This window comes from Cupressus sempervirens, chromosome 3, assembly GCF_028749045.1.
Source record: "Cupressus sempervirens isolate cs-2001-9-10 chromosome 3, ASM2874904v1, whole genome shotgun sequence".
NCBI lineage: Eukaryota > Viridiplantae > Streptophyta > Pinopsida > Cupressales > Cupressaceae > Cupressus > Cupressus sempervirens.
In genome coordinates this window covers 512,320,447-512,340,128 of record NC_143120.1, presented here as the reverse complement: position 1 = coordinate 512,340,128, position 19,682 = coordinate 512,320,447, and the positions used below count along the sequence as shown (strand labels likewise).

At 35.4% G+C, this 19,682-nt stretch overlaps 1 protein-coding gene across 1 annotated transcript in view; it reads right to left on the bottom strand.

Annotated features, from left to right (window-relative positions):
* The window catches only part of LOC149567423 (uncharacterized), a 29,031-nt gene extending 9,567 nt beyond the window's left edge, over positions 1–19,464 (bottom strand). The window contains exon 1 of the mRNA XM_089820606.1: positions 19,078–19,464. Coding sequence (XP_089676732.1) covers positions 19,078–19,362 — 285 coding nt within the window. The 5' untranslated portion in view covers positions 19,363–19,464. The remainder of the gene's footprint in view (positions 1–19,077) is intronic.
* Between the last annotated feature and the right edge of the window lie 218 nt (positions 19,465–19,682).

Below are 19,682 nucleotides of genomic sequence, written 5' to 3'. Positions count from 1 at the left end.
CTTACGAATCACACTTCCCCGACATGGAGGCTTTCAATCCCAAAAGCTGTTCAAACACCAGTGTAACACGAGCTGCAACACAAAATAAGAGAGATATCATCTCAATAGATGAACATGATACAGTTGAGGTTACAGCACTCCAGCCAAGATTCAGGAAACCTTTTCTCCATCTATCTAAATGATTTATTAATGTTAGAAAGCTTGGAATTAAAGAAACATTAACAACATACTTCTCTCTGCCTCAATGTTAATGATTGCAGTCTGTTTGTTCAACATCTCCCCTTCATGAAGACTCAAGGTCCTAGATTGCTCCTTCATGCCTTTGTAAGCAAGAAACATAAAAAGATTTTGTCCACACTTCATCTCAAGAGGTACTTGTTTGCACTTTGGTTAAAAACAATTTTTATTTTCATGCATATAGGGACTGTCAAACACAACTACACACACATACACAACCACTCAATCAGCAGATGTGGGATTATAAAAACTCCAATCTACATTGTCTACTCACAAGCACATCAAAGCCATCCTTGATCCAATCCAAAGCGTAAGACCTGGGGTGTTTATTTTCTAGACCAAGTTCTACAACAAAATCTTGAGATATAGACTCGCTTGCGAACAAAAATCAGTAAGTACGTCAACTTTAACATTCATCTACTTGAATCTTGATGCTAATTTTTTTCAATTGGTCACTTCCTCTTGTGCCAAAAAATCAATACTAACATTTTTGTAGTGCATGACAATTTGGAATTCAACTTCACTGCTATAATCAATTATTTTGCCTTCATTAATTAGAAGGCTCTTGTCTTGCATCATGGAATCGATATTGTCTTACCCATTTTATTTTTCTAATAGGGGCATTTTTCGAAATGTAGCTTCCAATCAAACTCATCTATATGGCCACCCTCATCACAATGGTCACAATGTTTCATTGATTTATTCTTTGTGATAGTATCATTTGCCTTATTGTCTTGACCTTAGCCTCTTTTAACCTTGAAAATCATGGAGGATTATCTACTAAAGTGAAGTCAAGATGTATGCATGCTTTATTTACGTCTACTGGTTCAAAGAGAAGTATTGGCCTCCAAGAATGGCTATGAAAAACTCAAATGTATTTCACCAATACCTCTTCTTACAGATATTTCCCTTTTTTTATAGCCTTTCTACAACATTCACCGATATAGTCTTGTATACTTGCCTTCTTTTCTAATTCAAAATTGCAATTCCATACAATTTTCAAACTCTATAAAAATACTAGGTAAATTGTTTCATAATTGATGTCTTAAATTGATACCAAGAACTAATAGGAGTTTATTTTCTTAAAGCCATAGAATACAATACTTTCAACAAGATAAAGCATGTTTTCCCAATATCTATCTAACAAAGGAAATCATTTGTTTTAAAGCAAGATAATGCGTACTAAAGTATACCTCCAATTGAGCCACCCAATGGTCAAGCTTATCTTGATCTGCATTCAAATCTTTGTTGAATGATTAATGTCAATCTTTACCTCAGGTTTGAATTGAGGCAACCTTGCTAGACTTGGTTCACCATGCAAACATCTCCATCTTTGTTGGATGGGCAACTTTCCCCTTGCTCTTGGCTCTTAAATAGCATATCTTCTCCTTGTGAGCTTCCATGATTTCCTCTAGTTGTCTCTATGGACTAATAAATATTTGCAACATAATCTTCTAGCTTGAGGAACCTTGCTTCTTCCATGCTTCATAGTTCTATTTCCTAATTACATGTTTCAATGGCTTATTGATAAGCCAACAATTCTCCCCAGCTTGCTCTTTTTGTGGTCATGGACCTCCAAAATTACTCAACTTCCCCAAGGAAAAAGTAAAAACTTGCTCTAATACCAAACTAGATCTGCAAACTACAATGGGGATTCCATTAAATTGTCTAACAAATCTTAATGAAGAACATGATGACTAGAGTTCTTTAAGCAATGTATTAACTCAAAAATTGCAAGAGCAAATGAGAATAAGAAATCCAACAAAATGAAGACAAACAATTCGCCTTGAGAACCCAAATTCCAGAAGAAAACTCTAGCAAAATGTAAACCAAATTTTCTTGCCTAAACAGTCTATTTTTTAATTTTAAACTTGTTGAATTCCACTATGGTCACAATTGTGTGCACTTTCATTACCCCACTCAGATTTACAAGCATTTATATTTGGTTACAATCAAGAATAGAAGCTGAAGGAAGTTGAATAGCTAAAAAAATTGGAACAACATGAGCAGTTTTCTGTTGCATAATGAAACCTCACTTTGTCATTAGCGAGCAACTATAAATAATAAAACCATCACTTTTTGACCTAAACAACCCCAATTGATGCAATATCACTTTTGAGAAAATTATCACTTGTCTCTATACAAAACCACCGCTATTTTGACTGAAAACACCCCAATAGCTATTTAAATATCCCCTGTTGGAAACCAACAGTTTCTTCTCAAAGCCTAAAATACTATTGTTCCTTAGCTTTGTCATCTGCCAAAATTTGTTGTGACATGTTCCATTATCTATACCATATTGACCATCATCCAGCATTCTGTCCTGAAACTTCTACCTTCACAGAAATTGCTTTCTTCAGTTGCACCTTGTTGCCATGAAGTTTGGATTCTAAACAATCCTTTCACAGACTACACCTGTGTCTATGTCTTGATCAAGGCAGATACTATTTCCAATGTTTTTAGTAATTTCTTTATCAAAACCCAACAGGTAATATATATTGGAGGCATTTCCATTTGGTTGTAACTGTAAACATGGAAAATCCCATTCAGATCTAAAGGTGTCATCAAAGTTGTTCTAAATTAGCACCATTTTGCTAGGATACCGATTCGTATGGAAATGCAAAGGCTTCCGCATTGGATGCAAGATGCTTCTGGAAGCCCTACGGATGCTGACCGGAAGCCAGCTGCAGGCTCCCGGATGTTTCTTCTAAAATCCAGGAGCATCCGCAGGCCCAACTACCTGAAAAGTGTTAAAAAAAACATTTTAAAACACTTAAGTATTGTACATAACTTGTTCTGTCACTATTGTACATACCATTTAATCATTTTCTGCATTTGAAATATATATTTATATAATCATACATCGTATGGAGTTTACAATAGAAATCATCAGCCCTTTGCTTATCTAGTTGTTATTTGCTATGCTCCACAAAGATGCGTTTCTGGCCCTTTTATGCTCGTCCCCATACTGGGTACGAAATGGGGACGCGGGTACCTATTTCCGCCGTCCCCTGCGACGTCCCAAATTGGGGAAAAAGGGTACCGTTCCCGAAACTCCCAAATTTTTTTGCTAGGAAATGAGGGTACAAAATCTTGTACCAGGGACTCCATTCCTGTCCCTCGACCATCGGCTTTGGCTAACGTCGTCCCCATTTTCCCAGTTGGCGACAACTAAGTTAAAAGCCCAAAAAATATATATTTTTATTATTTTTTCAATTCCACCCAGGCCCCACATGGACGTTGGAGGTTTCTAAAATAAGGGAACCCTAATGTGGCTTCAAATAACAAGAGGTAAATATTAAAAGGGCATTGTTCATTTGGATTTGTTTGCAAGTTGGGAAGAGGAAGAGGAAAACAACAAAAGAAGAGTGCGTTTTGGAGGTGCAAGCGGAGGTTTTGCCTTAAATTTCTACTTCATTCTAGGTATGCTTTTTATTTTATTTTTGTTTGATTCAAACTTTATTGTTGTTTGTTGTCATTTTTCAATTTTTCCAATGACATAGAGAGGGCATGTTGAATGGAACATTGAAATGTTATTTTTTTCTCATAACTTGCAGCAGTATAAAACATTGCAAAATTCAAAAGCAAAAACATGAGCAACAGTGAGAGTGAGAGATGTAGCGATAGCATGGATGTTGCCATGCAAGAAACTCAAGTGTCACATTTACAAAGACCAAGAAAAAACCTAGGGCAGCCATGGATGATGAGCCTAATATAGATGTCCCTATGGAAGATGCAATCCCTAATCCATTTGAGTGCCCTTCCAAAGCCCTAAAAAAATGCCAAAGGCCCATTCAACCCTAAGAAACCTCTCCTAAAATTTTTCACAAAAGTAGACAACAATAAGAAGAAAAATCCGAGCGGTAGTAGAGAATGGGAGTGTCATATATGTAAGAAGCATTATTTTGGGAGCTACACAAGAGTGTATTGTCATCTTTTATGGATAGGAGGGCAAGGGGTGAAAGGTTGCAAAAAAATTAAGGATGATGAAAAATTTGAGGCCAATAGGTTGCATGTGGAGGGGGAGTTATTGAAATCCGAGGGTCCTATAGGTAGCACACCCCCACCCTCATTCACTCCCACACTCACTTCCACTAGCACTGCTAGTAAAAGGAAGAGAAAGGCCAAGAGAGATACCAATGTGGCTGATTTATTAACATACAAGCAAAAGAGAGAGCTGAAGAGTCCATTGGCAGATTTCTTGTTGCTCATGGCATACCATACCATGTTTCTCGTTCCTCATTCTATAAACAAAAGTGCAAAGATATTTATGTTGTTGGTCCTTCATTTGTACCACCAAGAGAGACTAAATTAAACACCACTATCCTTGACAAAGAGTACTCAAAAGTAAACATTTTGATGGAGGATATGAGACAAACATGGATGAGTAATGGATGTTCTATCATCATGGATGGTTGGACCAATATCAAACATCAGCCACTCATCAATCTTATTGTCACTAGTATAGCAGGGGCCTATTTTCTTAGAGCCATTGATTGTTCGGGAAAAAAGGAGGATGCATCCTTCCAATTTCAAATTTTGAAGGATGCTATAGAAGAGGTAGGGGTTTCAAATGTTGTGCAAGTAGTCATTGATTCAGCCCAGGTGTGTAAACCAGCTGGATTGATAGTAGAGAGCACCTATAGACACATTTTTTGGACCCCATGTTGTGTACATGCATTGAATAACACCTTGAAGGACTTTGGGAAAATTGATTGGATAAAGACTATGGTTACTGAGGCTAGAGATGTGCAAATGTTTATTTGCAATCATCACACATCTCTTGCATTATTTAGGACATTTTCCAAAAAAAAATTCCTCAACCCTGTGGAGACTCGATATGCTAGCTACTTCATTTTGTTGGAGAGGATGCTTCAAGTCCAAGAGGCCTTACAATCCATGGTGGTCAATGCAGAGTGGAATAGATGGCATGAATCAAGCACCCCGGATGGAAGATTTGTCAAACAAAGAATCCTGGATGAGAATTGGTGGACCACAATGAGGTAAGGAACTTAAATAATTGACATCATAATTGTTATTGCTAATTTAATAAAAACATTTCTGATTTGAACACTTGCTGATTTTTTTAACATATGTTGTTTCTCACTTGCAATTTTCTTTCATTTGCAGATACATTTGCTCCTTCATTGACCCTATTGTGCAGGTCATTAGATATGTTGATACTGACTCTCCTAGCCTGAGAGAGATTTATGAGACTTTTGATAGCATGCTTGGGAAAATCAAGCAAGCTATTAAAGAGAAGGAACCTACTTTGGAGTTCTATGAAGAGCATCTTAAGCCCATTGTAACAAAAAGGTGGAACACTATGAACACCCCACTTCATATGCCAGCCTATGCAATCAATCCGAAATGGTATGCACCAAGGCTTGGGAGAGTGCCTCCATCTAGTGATGAGGAGGTGAGTTTATTTTATGTTAAAGATTTTTGATTTTCTAATACGTTTTTTTTTTAAAATAAAATAAAAATTTTAAGAACTCTAAAGTAGGTTCCTTCTCTTTAATAGCTTGCTTGATCTGCCCAAGCATGCTATCAAAAGTCTCATAAATCCCTCCCAAGGCTAGGAAAGTCAGTATCAACATATCTAATGACTTGCACAATAGGGTCAATGAAGGAGCAAATGTGTCTACAAATGAAAGAAAATTGCAAGTGAGAAACGTCATATGTTAAAAAAATCAGCAAGTGCCTAAATCAGCAATGTTTTTATTAAATCAGCAATAACAATTATGATGTCAATTATTTAAGTTCCTTACCTCATTATGGTCCACTAGTTCTCATCCAGGATTCTCCGTTTGACAAGTCTTCCATCCGAGGTGCTTGATTCATGCCATATATTCCACTCTGCATTGACCACCATGGATTGTAAGGCCTCTTGGACCTGAAGCATCCTCTCCAACAAAATGAAGTAGCTGGCATATTGAGTCTCCACAGGCTTGAAGAATTATTTTTTGGAAAATGTCCTAAATAATGCAAGAGATGTATGATGATTGCAAATAAACATTTGCAAGTCTCTAGCCTCAGACACCATAGTCTTTATCCAATCAATTTTCCCAAAGTCCTTCAAGGTGTTATTCAATGCATATACACAACATGGGGTCCAAAAAATGTGTCTATAGGTGCTCTCTACTATCAATCCAGCTGATTTACAGACCCGGGCTGAATCAGTGACTACTTGCACAACATTTGAAGCCCCTACCTCTTCTATGGCATCCTTCAAAATCTAAAATTGGAAGGATGCATCCTTCTTTTTTCCCGAACAATCAATGGCTCAAAGAAAATAGGCCCCTGCTATACTAGTGACAATAAGATTGATAAGTGGCCGATGTTTGATATCGGTCCAACCATCCATGATAATAGAACATCCATCACTCATCCATGTTTGTCTCATATCCTCCATCAAAATGTTTACTTTTGAGTACACTTTGTCAAGGATAGTGGTGCGTAATTTAGTCTCTCTTGGTGGTACAAATGAAGGACCAACAGCATAAACATTTTTGCACATTTTTTTATAGAATGAGGAATGAGAAACATGGTATGGTATGCCATGAACAACAAGAAATCTGCCAATGGACTCTTTAGCTCTCTCTTTTGCTTGTATGTTAATAAATCAGCCACATTGGTATCTCTCTTGGCCTTTCCCTTCCCTTTACTAGCAGTGCTAGTGGGAGTGAGTGTGGGAGTGAATGAGGGTGTGGGTGTGCTACCTGTAGGACCCCCGGATTTCAATAACTCCCCCTCCACATACAACCTATTGGCCTCAAGTTTTTCATCATCCTTAATTTTTTTGCAACCTTTTACCCCTTGCTCACCTATCCATAAAAGATGACAATACACTCTTGTGTAGCTCCCAAAATAATGCTTCTTACATATATGACACTCTAATTCCCTACTACCCCCCGAATTTTTCTTCTTATTGATGTCTACTTTTGTGACAAATTGTAGGAGAGGTGTCTTAGGGTTGAATGGGCCTTTGGCATTTTTTTTAGGGCTTTGGAAGGGCACTCAAATGGATTAGGCATTGCATCTTCCATAGGGACATCTATATTAGGCTCATCATCCATGGCTGCCCTAGGTCTTTTTCTTGATCTTTGTATATGTGACACTTGAGTTTCTTGCATGGCAACATCCATGCCATCACTACTTTCCTCACTCTCACTACTGCTCATGTTTTTTGCCTTTGGATTTTACAATGTTTTATACTGTTGCAAGTTATGGAAGGAAAAAAAAAAAACATTTCAATATTCCATTCAACATGCCCTCTCTATGTCATTAGAAAATTTGAAAAATGACAACAAATAACAATAAAGTTTGAATCAAACAAAAATAAAATAAAAAACATACCTGAAATGAAGTAAAAATGAAGGAAAAACCTCCTCTTGCACCTCCAAAATGCACTCCTCTTTTGTTGTTGGTTTCCTCTTCCTCTTCCCAACTTGCAAATAACTCCAAATGAACAATGCTCTTTTAGTATTTACCTCTTTTTATTTGAAGTCACATTAGGGTTCCCTTATTTTAGAAACCTCCAACGTCCATGTGGGGCCTAGAAGGAATTGAAAAAATAATAATAAAATATTTTTTTGGGCTTTTAACTTAGTCGTCACTGGCTGGGAAAAGGGGACGGCGTTAGCCAAAGGGGACGGTCGAGGGACGGGAACAAAGTCCCCGGTACAAGATTCCGTACCCCCATTTCCTAGCAAAAAAATTTGGGAGTTTCGAGGATGGTACCCTTTTTCCCCAATTCGAGACGTCGCAGGGGATGGTGGAAATAGGTACCTGCATCCCCGTTTCATACCCGGTACGGGAACGAGCATAAAGGGGCCGGAAACGCGTCCCCGTGGAGCATATATATATATTTAAATATATATATATATACGTTTCCTCCCGCATCCGCATCCAAAAAAACATCCCCGCATCCTGTATCCACTTCCGGAATCCGCTTCGAATCCGCATCCAAATCCGTAACATAGCCATTTTGTTTTAGGTTTGGACACCTTGCTATTTGTTTTAGTTTTAGTTTGATTTCCTTTATTGATGTCTGCTGCTGCTTGTATTCACATCTATATCTGCCCCTAAATATCCTCTCTTCTTCCTTGATTTATACCTTCGTATCTAAATGACGAGGTCTATCCCTTTCAAAAGACATATCCATTTGAAGGGTTGTGTTTATTTGTTCGCTGCCATTTGAGAGTGACTAATCCTATTGTAATCATTGCTAATGATTTTATTTATCTTAATTAGCCCTTGATACTAATACTTATTCTATTTCATTCCTAATGCCATTTGGCTTGCTCAGAATAACTTATTTCTTGCATTGGTCAGCCCTATAATTTTTAGTGCTCAAAATTAATATTAACAAAAGCTGTGATTTAGTTATTTATTGCATTTATTGTGGAGGCGTGACAAAGATGAATGGAAGCGATGAACAAATGAGGAGGTGAAAAAGAAAGGACACATGGGAAAGGAAAACTTGCCATGAAACAACCTTAAAACACTTGTCAAATGCTTAAGCAGTGCACCCCAATATTGATTTGGTAGGTTAATGCATCTATGCGCCTTCAACAAAGCTAAATTCTAGAAAGGCTATTTGAAATGCATTGATATGCATTCACAAAGCTCATCATTAGTCACGTAGTATAGCAAGTGATGATGCTTCATGAAAAACAAGCACAAAAAATAATGAGAATGCCCATAAAAAAAACCGATGAGCAATAAATACTACATTCCTAAACATGCTTAGTTGAATAACAGATGTCATAGTGATTTGTGATTGGCTGTGTCTAGTCCTAGAAATGAAAAAATAACCAAATGTTTGAAAATTAATTATAAATAAAACAAAAGTACCATAAAATCCCTTCTCATTATGACTATGGTGCTTCTTGTAGTTGCTTGATCAAAATTTTGATTGCAAAATAATATTGGTTCCTAGAAATATAAGCAAGCTATTTGACACATCAAAAACCATAGTTTGGAAGCTATAAAAGAGGGAAAGAGATGGATTTGTCATGTTGTACAATGTAAACTAGGAAATCAGATAAAAACTGAAGTGGCAAGACATTGTGAAAGGTCACAGAACACAACCATCCAATGTTCAATGGAACTGTCATGTTTACTCACCTCACTGAATAAGTGTTGTACTTTATCTACACACTATTAATAAGTGCATTCCCTTTCAGTTGTAGCATTCTACTTAATTATAGTCTTCAACACCATATGCTCTCACCTTTTCCCACCTCACAAACTAGGTGATCAAAAAGTGGAAAGGACATGCATTGTATCTCATTTTTAATTGAAGATTTTTCAAAAAAAAACTGGTGTATAATAGAAATGACCATGGGCCTAATTGTGAGATGTAGAGGCAATTTTACTCAATTGTCTACAATGCAGCAAGGGGAGGTATTATAGAGTCCTTATGGAGACACTAAAGATGTGTGAGCTACTTGACCCCCCTTATAGTAGCGGTGTGGAAAATTTTGAGATCTTAGTGTACTATCTCCCATGGATCGAGCAACATGTGTAATTGTGTGTCTAGTTTGGTTATCCAAAACTCAACAAAACCTAAACAACTTAGCAACTCAAGGAATCAAGAAGCAATAATTAATTGTGAGCTTGTTTTGAGAAAGAAATAACACAAGAGTAGAAAATGAGCTTGTAATTGGCTTGATATGTCTCATTTGTAAAAGTTCTTGAACAACTTTTTCGCTTTCATTTTTGAAATCTTTTGGGCTTCAGTTGAATTGGATCATGATCTGCCTGGTGCCCTCCTCCAACTCCATGATGTGCCCATGAACCCTAACTAGTAGTAGGTGTTTTGGAAGTTCTCCAAATTGATCCAAGAGCATCTTGGGATATTTAGAATTGACATCGAGAAAACACAGTCTTTTTTGTTTCCAAATAAGGAACTTGAAGCCCTATGTGCAAGATGATATTCTGATCTTTGAATCTTTCAGACTTATAAAGAATCTCCCTTTTAGTTTTTGCTTCGCACTTGATGGAATCTTTGAGATTCCCTAATGATACTTCTTTGCAAGTTGATGGTATGTTATGACATCTCTCCAATGAGGGAAGTAACCTATGACAGCCATACTAATAGAGTTACATTAAAAGGCATCTTTGACTGAGTCTAAATCAGCCAGAATTTGGAGTGCTCCATTTTCATTTCAATGAATGTTAACGCATTTTGACTTACATGTTGATACATGTTGAAGTGTGTGCCCTAGCTGGCTCTTTTTAGCTAGCACACAAGGATACTCTTAATGGAGGTAGTTATATTTGGCCATAACTTGATCCATCTTGATTTTGGCAGCATAATTGGAGCATAAGCATAAAACATCAAGTTTGGATTAAAAGGGGTTAGCTTCCAAAAGGTTTTTTTGCAAGTTGAAGGAATCATGAGAGGGATTCCTTAATTGTCTATGGATCTATGATAATGGTCTATTGGACAAAGGTCTTAGGTTTAAGTTTGGATCCAGTCCACTTGGGAGGTCATCTAGGATCCCAATATTGGCTAGCAATTGCATCCCAAGAAAACCAAGAGTGAATTTGAAGCGTACCTATACCAGCCAATGATTCAAAGTTTTTTTACAGAAAAGGGTGCAATTCATCCCCTCCCAAACCCTCAAAAGTGGTGAAGAAGGCATCTAATAGACAAATCAAACTCTCATATTGTGAATAAAAACAAAACATTATTCGTCATTGCTGATTTTTTTTCTTGCACAAATGGAGTTGAAGATTGATCAGTGAGTGTTCCAAACTAGTTGGCTAGCTATTCTTAAACATTTGCAGTAGTTCATTTGTTGCCAAGAAGATTGTGGAGGAAGATTTCTTCAAAACATGTAGGTTTTCTTCAAGTTTTTAAATTATTTTTTTACAAATGATGTCATATCCCCATTTTAAGATAGAATTTTAATAATAATTAGATTATACAATGTTATTAAATAAAATAATAAAGATATATTAAAACTAATACTAAAATTTAAAATATGAAAATAATAATTATTTAATCTATATTATTAATAAAATAATATTTAGCATGATACTTTATAAGATAGAATTTTAATAATAATTAGATAATACAATGTTATTAAATAAAATAATAAAGTTATATTAAAACTAATACTAAAATTTAAAATATGAAAATAATAATTATTTAATCTATATTATTAATAAAATAATATTTGGCATGATATTTTAAATAATTAAATTTCAATGAGTAAAGAAATAAATTAAATTATATACAAGAGACAATATTATAAAAAATATGTTAACTTTCTAAATAGAATTTAATAATAAATAAAATAAACACAAATAAGTAAGTAAAATAAATAATATAACATAGAATAATATTAATTAATTAAATCTAATGAAAAGTCAAGAGATGTTTAACAAATAGACACGACTCCTTAAAATTAAGATATAAAAGAGAGGAGAGTTTATTAGTCCCTACAGGGAACTAATGTTTTTAGTTGACCCATTCTTATTTTATTTTTTTGCTAATCAACTGTCATATTTCAAATTTTGTAAAGTTAGAATTAAAAAATAATTATCGGATGCAAATTGCTAATTTTCTATTGGTCCATGAGAAATTTCCTGGGGTTTAATTGGTTTTTCATGGACAGAAAAATGGAGAAAAAACAATGGAAAGTTGATTAGATTGCATTTATTATGAATCTGACATGACCAAGATATATCACTGTACATACAAAATTAATAGCAATAAATCATCTGGCCCAAGAAGCACTGACATATTTTCCGTAAAGCCGGTATTGTAAGGCAAAAATAACAAACGAATGAGTGTGCATGATTTAGTGGTATGCTTCTACATTCTCTTTTTTACTTTTTGCCATGGCAGTCGTCCAGGCCATCTGCGATCAATTAATTGAAATAAAAATCCTATGTTTTCTCATTGCTTGAGAAGTAAGATTTTAAATGATTTGTGGAATAAATTTATGATAATACGTCCCATATTTTTCAAAACAAAATACACAAGATTACTAAATTATGAGGTCCTTAGAAATCTTTTTGTGGTCCAATGTAACTCTTATTGAACTTCAGAAGGGAAAAAACTCATGCTGCATCGTGCTTAGGGATTTTTTTTGTCTAAAGCTAAGCTGTAGGGTAAGCGCTTCTACACTTCTCTGTATAAATGAGTTTTAGGTATATACAAAAATCTGTGCTCGTACTATAAGAAAACTTCTGAACACACTCTGCCTGAAAAATGAGAGATACTACGTGCAGTTCTGGATTTAAAACAAACTAACTTCTCAGAAACAAACACAAATGTTACAAATCTTTGCACGATATACAAGGATAACTACTTTTTAAAAAAAGGAATTCTATCTTTATGTAGAGTATATATATCACAAGCCGCTAACACCTTTTTTGAATCCCTTACAATCAAATTGGTGTTTTACACACTTAAATATAGGTAAAACTTCTTATCATACCCTTGATCATATGACTGTCCTGCTGTTGCCACCAAATTTGCCATATGTGCCCTTATCGATTCTTCTTTAGCTCAAGGGCATTGCTAAATATTTTGAGGTTTCATTTAGTCATTTCTTTTAATCATGTAATATAATGTAATATTTTGACACTCGGTTATACAAAGTTTACCCAAAAATTGTACATTACTGTCATTTGAGATTCAAAACCTTTTTACATAGTAATGCTTATAAAGCTTTGGAAATTTGTAAACTTGCCAAATTTGTTGCTTGAATCGTTGCAAAGTTTTATTGTCACTAGTGTATGCCTTTTTTTTTCAATTGTGCATCTGTAATTTGAAATTTTCTCTCTAGAATTCCTTATTAGGTTTAATTCAAATGGTTTTATAAAATCTTTACATCTACAGTTTGCGATCATTGGCGTAAATGCATGTAGAGTTACCAATCATGTTCAAAATTAATATTATTAAGTTTTGATTTTTCAATTTAGGTTTGTGGTAAAATATTTTTAAAATTATAATTTTTTTTATAAATAATGTTAATGTTTTAATCATGCTCGGTCTAATTTTTTTTGTGTATATATGAAATCAACATGTACTTACTCTATTTCACATAAGCCAAATACAAGCCAAACGATATTACATTCTCAAAAATTTCCATGTACTCTTTACTGACATGTGTACATTTAAGTGTCCACTCTTGCCGAAGGCAAGGACTCCAGCTCATCAAGAGCTCTTGTTTTAAAGAGGAGGAAAAAGAGGAAAAGAAAGGAGGAGTAAAAAAAGGAAAAATGGAAGAGGAAAGTAAGATGAAGAAAATAAGGAAGTGACTTTCTAAAAAGGTATCAATGATATTGAAAGGATGCGAACCTTTGAAAGGGTCATAATTATGAATAGTTGTGACTCTTCAAAAATATTTTGATTATAAAGTATTGAGACTTTTCCAAAAGGTTTGTATTATGAAAGGTTGTGACTCTTGGAAAAGAAGAAAAAAAAAAAGTATATTTTGTCCTTTCCTTATATATAGAAAAGGAAGAATTTTGGAAAGTAAATATAGAGTTGAGATAATCTAGAAGGAATAATTCATTGAAGGGCCGACTAAGGATAGAGCCACGTGGACCAAGAAAAGAAGGTAAGAAAGGTATGTTTATGGATTATATTTGTTTAATTATATTTATGAATTCATTTATATTAATGAATCATACTTGTGGATAATATTGTGTTAACCTATGGGGTTAGCACCATGGATATTAATGAGACTTGAAGCATGGAGCATGTGAGTTACTAAGATCTCCATTGTCCGCCATGGTCGAGAATCAATGTGAACTCGAAGCACGAAGCATATGAGATATTAAGATCTCCATTGTCCATCGTAGCCAAGAATTGATATCGAAGCATGGAGCATAGAGATATTAAGATCTCCATTGTTCGCCATGGCCGATAATCGATGTGCCAGAATATTCTGATGTTGTAAACATATGCATATGTGAGTAGACTTGGATAGAGGATGCCTGTCCAAGAAGAATCTTAAGGGGTGCGCTCCCGAGAAGACGGCGAGGTAGCTATGAGCTAGGAAGCCTGGCTTAGAGACGTCCTTAAGATTGGGTTTAACTTAGAGGGTAGAATAATATAGTTAGTTTTGTTATTGTTGTGATTCTAACCATTATTTTGCAGGTATTACTTGTCCCAAACTAACCCTAACAGTGGGGACATTACAAATGAACTCTCTTGTTTTGTTTTGAAGTTTTTTTCTGTTTTCATTCTTCTAGGAATCTATAACATGTGCTTGATTTTTTAAAAATAATAAAAAATTGTACAATTTTTTCTTATTTCATTTGTTTCAATTCTTTGAATGTGTTGTTTATTGAACTTGTTGTCTTAGCCTTTAGGCATTACAATGGCATCCAATTCTAACTCCATGAACCAGCTATTACAATTAAGGTGTCAATTACCTTGTAAATCTTCTATCATAATGCATGGTTCCAACATTCTTGGAAGGTGTACCTAGGAACTTAGGGTGTATTTGGAAAATAATTTGTAATACTTTATCCTCGCCATTGTTTGTAATGCATTCACAAGGGGTAAAAGGCTTGCAGTAAAAATGACTTTTGGACAAATATTTAAATAATATTTCTCAAATGTGGACGCCTTGAATGGGATGGGAAAACAAGAGAATAGGACAAAAGAAGAAGTGTTGGAATTCTCCAAGTGGGACTTTAAAAAGAGGTGATTGGTGTCTCTTGATATTACTTCATTTGTGGCATGTTATGTGATGTTTCATTTCCAAGTTTGGGTTCCCAAGTGGGAGGGAAATTTTTTGGTTCAAAAGTCTGTGCCCTTTCACATTCTGGGAGGGGAAAAAGTCAAAGGTTGGGATGTTTGAAATGAAGAGTCATCTTTGGGCACAAGTTTTATGCATAAGACCTCTTTATAACTCTACAAATTCAGTTCCTTAGATGTTGAAAGCAAGTGGAGCAGTTGAATGTAGAGTTATATTGAAGATACAAGGCCAAATTGGAGCATATTGAGGTTTCTCACATGTACATAGGTGCTACCATATCAGAGGAAAGGAGAATGGAAGTGTGCGACAAATTGTAATATTGTTCTACAAATAATGCTTGGTCTCTCTTGTTCCAAAGATGATGCTTTTATGTGGCTGATTTTATTTTTTTATTTTTAATTTCCAAACAAGTTTTTGAGACCTGTTTTGCCTCCAATACCATTGTGTTGAGACAACTTTTGAAGGTTTGCAATGCACTTTTTGACATGGTCAAACACTAAACTGGTCCATATGGAGGCAATATAGCATTGGAAGGGTAGCAAAAGTTAAGAAAATGATCCTAGATGACATTTGATGGGATTATTTTAAGTATCTTCTCAATTTCACTAAGCCCATTTTGAGCATGATACATTATACCGAGATGAATAGGCCTTGTTGGATGATATGTATGATGGCATGAACTCAATGATTGAGAAGATGAAATTCATCATAAATGCAATGGAGCAAGATCCTAGAGAAACTTTTGTCAAACAACTACAACATCATTGAAGAGAGATGGAACTAAATGACCACTTCACTGCATATTGCTTCATTTGCATTGAGTCTCAAATATTATATATGGCGTTGAGCTTCTCTCTGTGTCAACAGAAGTTTCACCATATAGAGAGATGTTGAAGTCAGTCAAGGGTACAAAGACTTCCCATACTCTTCGCTGATTGTGACATGCAAGATGTAATAAAGATTGACTTCATGGATTTTGTACACTCCAAAGACTTCTGTTTGAGACGAGTACAAGGTCAATGCTCATAGCTGTTGGTACTTCCTTGGCCAAACATTCACACACCAAGAACCTCTTGCAATCAAATCTTTTATCTTTAAAATTTACTTATATTTTAATTTTACAATTTAATTTTTAAATTTTGAAACTGCCAACCCTCTAACTGTCTTAATAGTTTGTTAGTTCATCTATTTTTGAGAGGAACTGGAGCCCATAATCCTCCATATACTCAGCAAAGCACAATTGACTACACTCAAAAAAGGATAGGGCTTGGTGCAAGTATATTCAAACTTGTAACTCCTTACACACAAAGAAAGTGGCTACAAGGAAGTGAAAATAGGAAGTGTGCTGTTGAACTAGAGTATATTGACTTAGATGTTTCCATTTCCCACTTTTCTGCACTTGATGTTGGGGATGAGGCAACTAGGAAGCATGAGCATGTTAGCACTAACACTAATGCCAACAGCACTATTTGTGGTTCTTTTACTTTACCAGTACCTACATCATCTAATATAGATGGCGCTGATGATATTTTTGAAGACCCATATGATGATCTTTTATCCTTGATGGCTGATTATTGACACTTGAAGTTATTATTTTTTAACATTAATATATGTCATGAGATTCAAGTTTTACTAATATTTGACTGTTAATATGGTGGGTTTGTTTATTTAAGATGCTGTATGTGATGTATTTGAGTTAAATTAGTGCTGTAAATGTGCATATCTTTCTAATTTTTACATGTTTTAATTGGGACAGACACAACCCACAAGAAAAATTGATCAAAGCCGCGACCTGAATCAAACCAGTACCAAGACTAGTCAACTAAGCTGTGATTCATTGGGAGCTCATGGGTTATTGGAAGTTGAGAAATATTGTGGGTCGTTTGTTTTTCAGGTTATACTGTTGATTCCAAGCAGAAATTCTGTTCGAATTTCCCTAGGATTGAGTCCACGTGGTTGTGTTGGCAAAGATCCTTTTGTAATATTAGTGTTGACTGTTGATTTTTCATGGGGAAACTCTCATCAAAATATTCTCATAAATTAATGTAATATTTTTCATATGTTAATGAGGTATGTTAATGAGGAAATATGAAGAACTGTCATAGTAATCATGTTCTTGAGTTAAATCTCTTATGTGTTTGGCAAATAAAATCAGATTTGAAACATGTTAAATGTATAATAATCTTGAGTTGAATACTTTCACCGTTCTAGTAGTATAATCTTGCATGTCTAGAATAATCTTGTGTTGAAAAAGTTTAGTGCTGTTACAAGCTCAAGATCACCATTCATTTGGCTCCCTATCCTCAACCACATCACAAATACACCTTAAAACTGCTGCAGAAAGTCACATACAGGCTATGTGTACTCAGATTTTTCTGATCTATTGCAGTGGTGAGAAGAGCATTGCACCAAGAAAGTTATTAGTGTAGTTTTTATAGCTTAACTCTGTTTCACCTATACTGATTGAGCCCCATCCTTTGCCATAGTGTATAATCTGAAAACTTCTCTCTATTGTCCCTGCAAGATGATGTGAGAGACAAAACACACAAAACAAACAAGACAATTTGAAACATGACTGCAGAAAAAGACAAAGGTTTAGCTGAAACGCTATCACAATATGAAAATTCATGTGGGTACAGCATTTTTCCTAAATTGCTTGGAACATCTCCCTTATACTCTCCACCATTGATTGTATTCCTTTGCATACATTCTTAGCGAATAATTATTGTACCTTTGCATGCTCCTGATCTTTCCATTGCGCTAATCAGATTAATTCATCTTGGCAGGATTACTTATTTGATATCACTGTTATGAATCTAAAGCTAAAAATGTTAAAAATAGGCATAACGAGTAAACAAATATGGACCAAAATATAGAACTGGAATAGAACACTGCAAAAAAAAAAAAAAAAAAAAAAAAAACTTTTCTTTATGAGAGTAACTGTAAAAAAATCAAAAAATTTACATTTGTTCTAGCATCATCATAACGTAGGACAGCCTAAGCTCTTCAGTGAGCCACCCTTATGTGGAGATACAGCAAACTCCTCCCTTACAAAGATGGTGAAGCCCTCTCCATTGTGAAAGTGCCTTTAAAAATAATTATACAGCTTCTTATGATGGAGAAGCCTGGAAAGGTAGGGAATACAAGAGGAAGTCTCTTAGCAGTAATCTTCCCTGACAAGCAATCACCCTCAATCCACGACTGACTGATCAATAATCCTCAATCTATTTCGTCAGAGCTCTGCAACAAATCCCAAATATACTTCTAATAAGGTGCTAATTGCCCTTTATTTTAGGAATTCCTAAGTCTCAACTATGTGGTAACTCTCCTTCAATCCGTTTATTTAGCCATGTGCACCGATCCTAATCCAATTTCTAATTTGGAGCAAAACGTCCTTAATTTTAAGGAAATGAAGTTGATTCACTCTTGAATGACCGCTAGTTCATTACGGAGTATTGGGATGTACTGTCGGTTCATTACAAAACATTTGGGTATTGGTAGTAGTTTGAAGTTGAGTGTATTGAGCTAACTTTCCCTTTATTTTAGGAATTCAATCTGTTTATTAAACCATGAAGACAAATCCTACCCGAGTTTCTAATTCAGAACAAACGTCCTTGATTTTAGGGAGATGAAGTTGATTCAGTCTCGACTGACCTTAACTGATTGCTGGTTCATTACAGTGTATTTGGATGAACTGCCGATTCATTACAAAGCAGTTTGTTTGGGTGTCGGTAGTACTCGAAGTTTAGTAAATCCAGCTATAAGGGATGGAATTGCAATGGCCCTCTAGTATTTGAGTATCATCGAGTAACAAGCCTATTTTTCCATATTTTATTTAATATGAGACAAAATCCAAACTCTCCCCAGAATACCAGCTTTAACCCCTTTTCTTATATGACATATCGATCATATCAAATCCAATTCATTTGAATCGAAGATCCTAGCAACCTATAAACTATTTATGCAATGGAACAAATATGTTTCATCAATTCAGCCCATCTGAAAAAACCAATTAACTTTATGATTCCAAGCCATTTGAAACAATAAACGCAGTCAGTCAAATCTATCCAACCGGACAGAAGATGGAAATGATTTGACTCACCCATATAATCCTCTCACCGTTAGAGGATTCAGGCAGGAGTTGAGGATCCTCCTCATTTGTAGGGAAAGCGGAGTTAAGAAGAGTGTAAAGAGCATCAAGAGCTCCTTTTCCTGCAGTCTCAATTACCGTACAGCTACCAAGAGTGAGCCCATTAGGAAGGCCCCTTTTAGCTACATATTCCGGCAATTTACCCACTATTGTTTCTGTTGGATTCCCTGCAACTCCATGGAATTTTTTAAATCCAGTGATATGAATTATAGTCCCCGGGCGCCCCTCTGATCCCATTCTTTTCGCTTCTCCAATCTGCTGGCCTAATCACCTCACACCCACATTTGTTAGGATGAAATCATCAGTTCAGGTCATTCACGAACGAAGAAAGGCCAGGGTATGGGTATGAATGATTAGGTGGGTAAATATTCCGCCGGTCAGCATTTTTTTTATTTTTATGAAGAATACTTGTTATTCCTTTATTACCTCCGAGTTGAAGAAGACAAAGTGTCTCCACCTTTTTAATTGGAAAAGGTAGTCGATTGTGTTGGCACGGCACAAGATGCTGGTCGCCTACCAAGCAGGTCGGTGGAATATTATTTGTTTTTGGGCTTTGG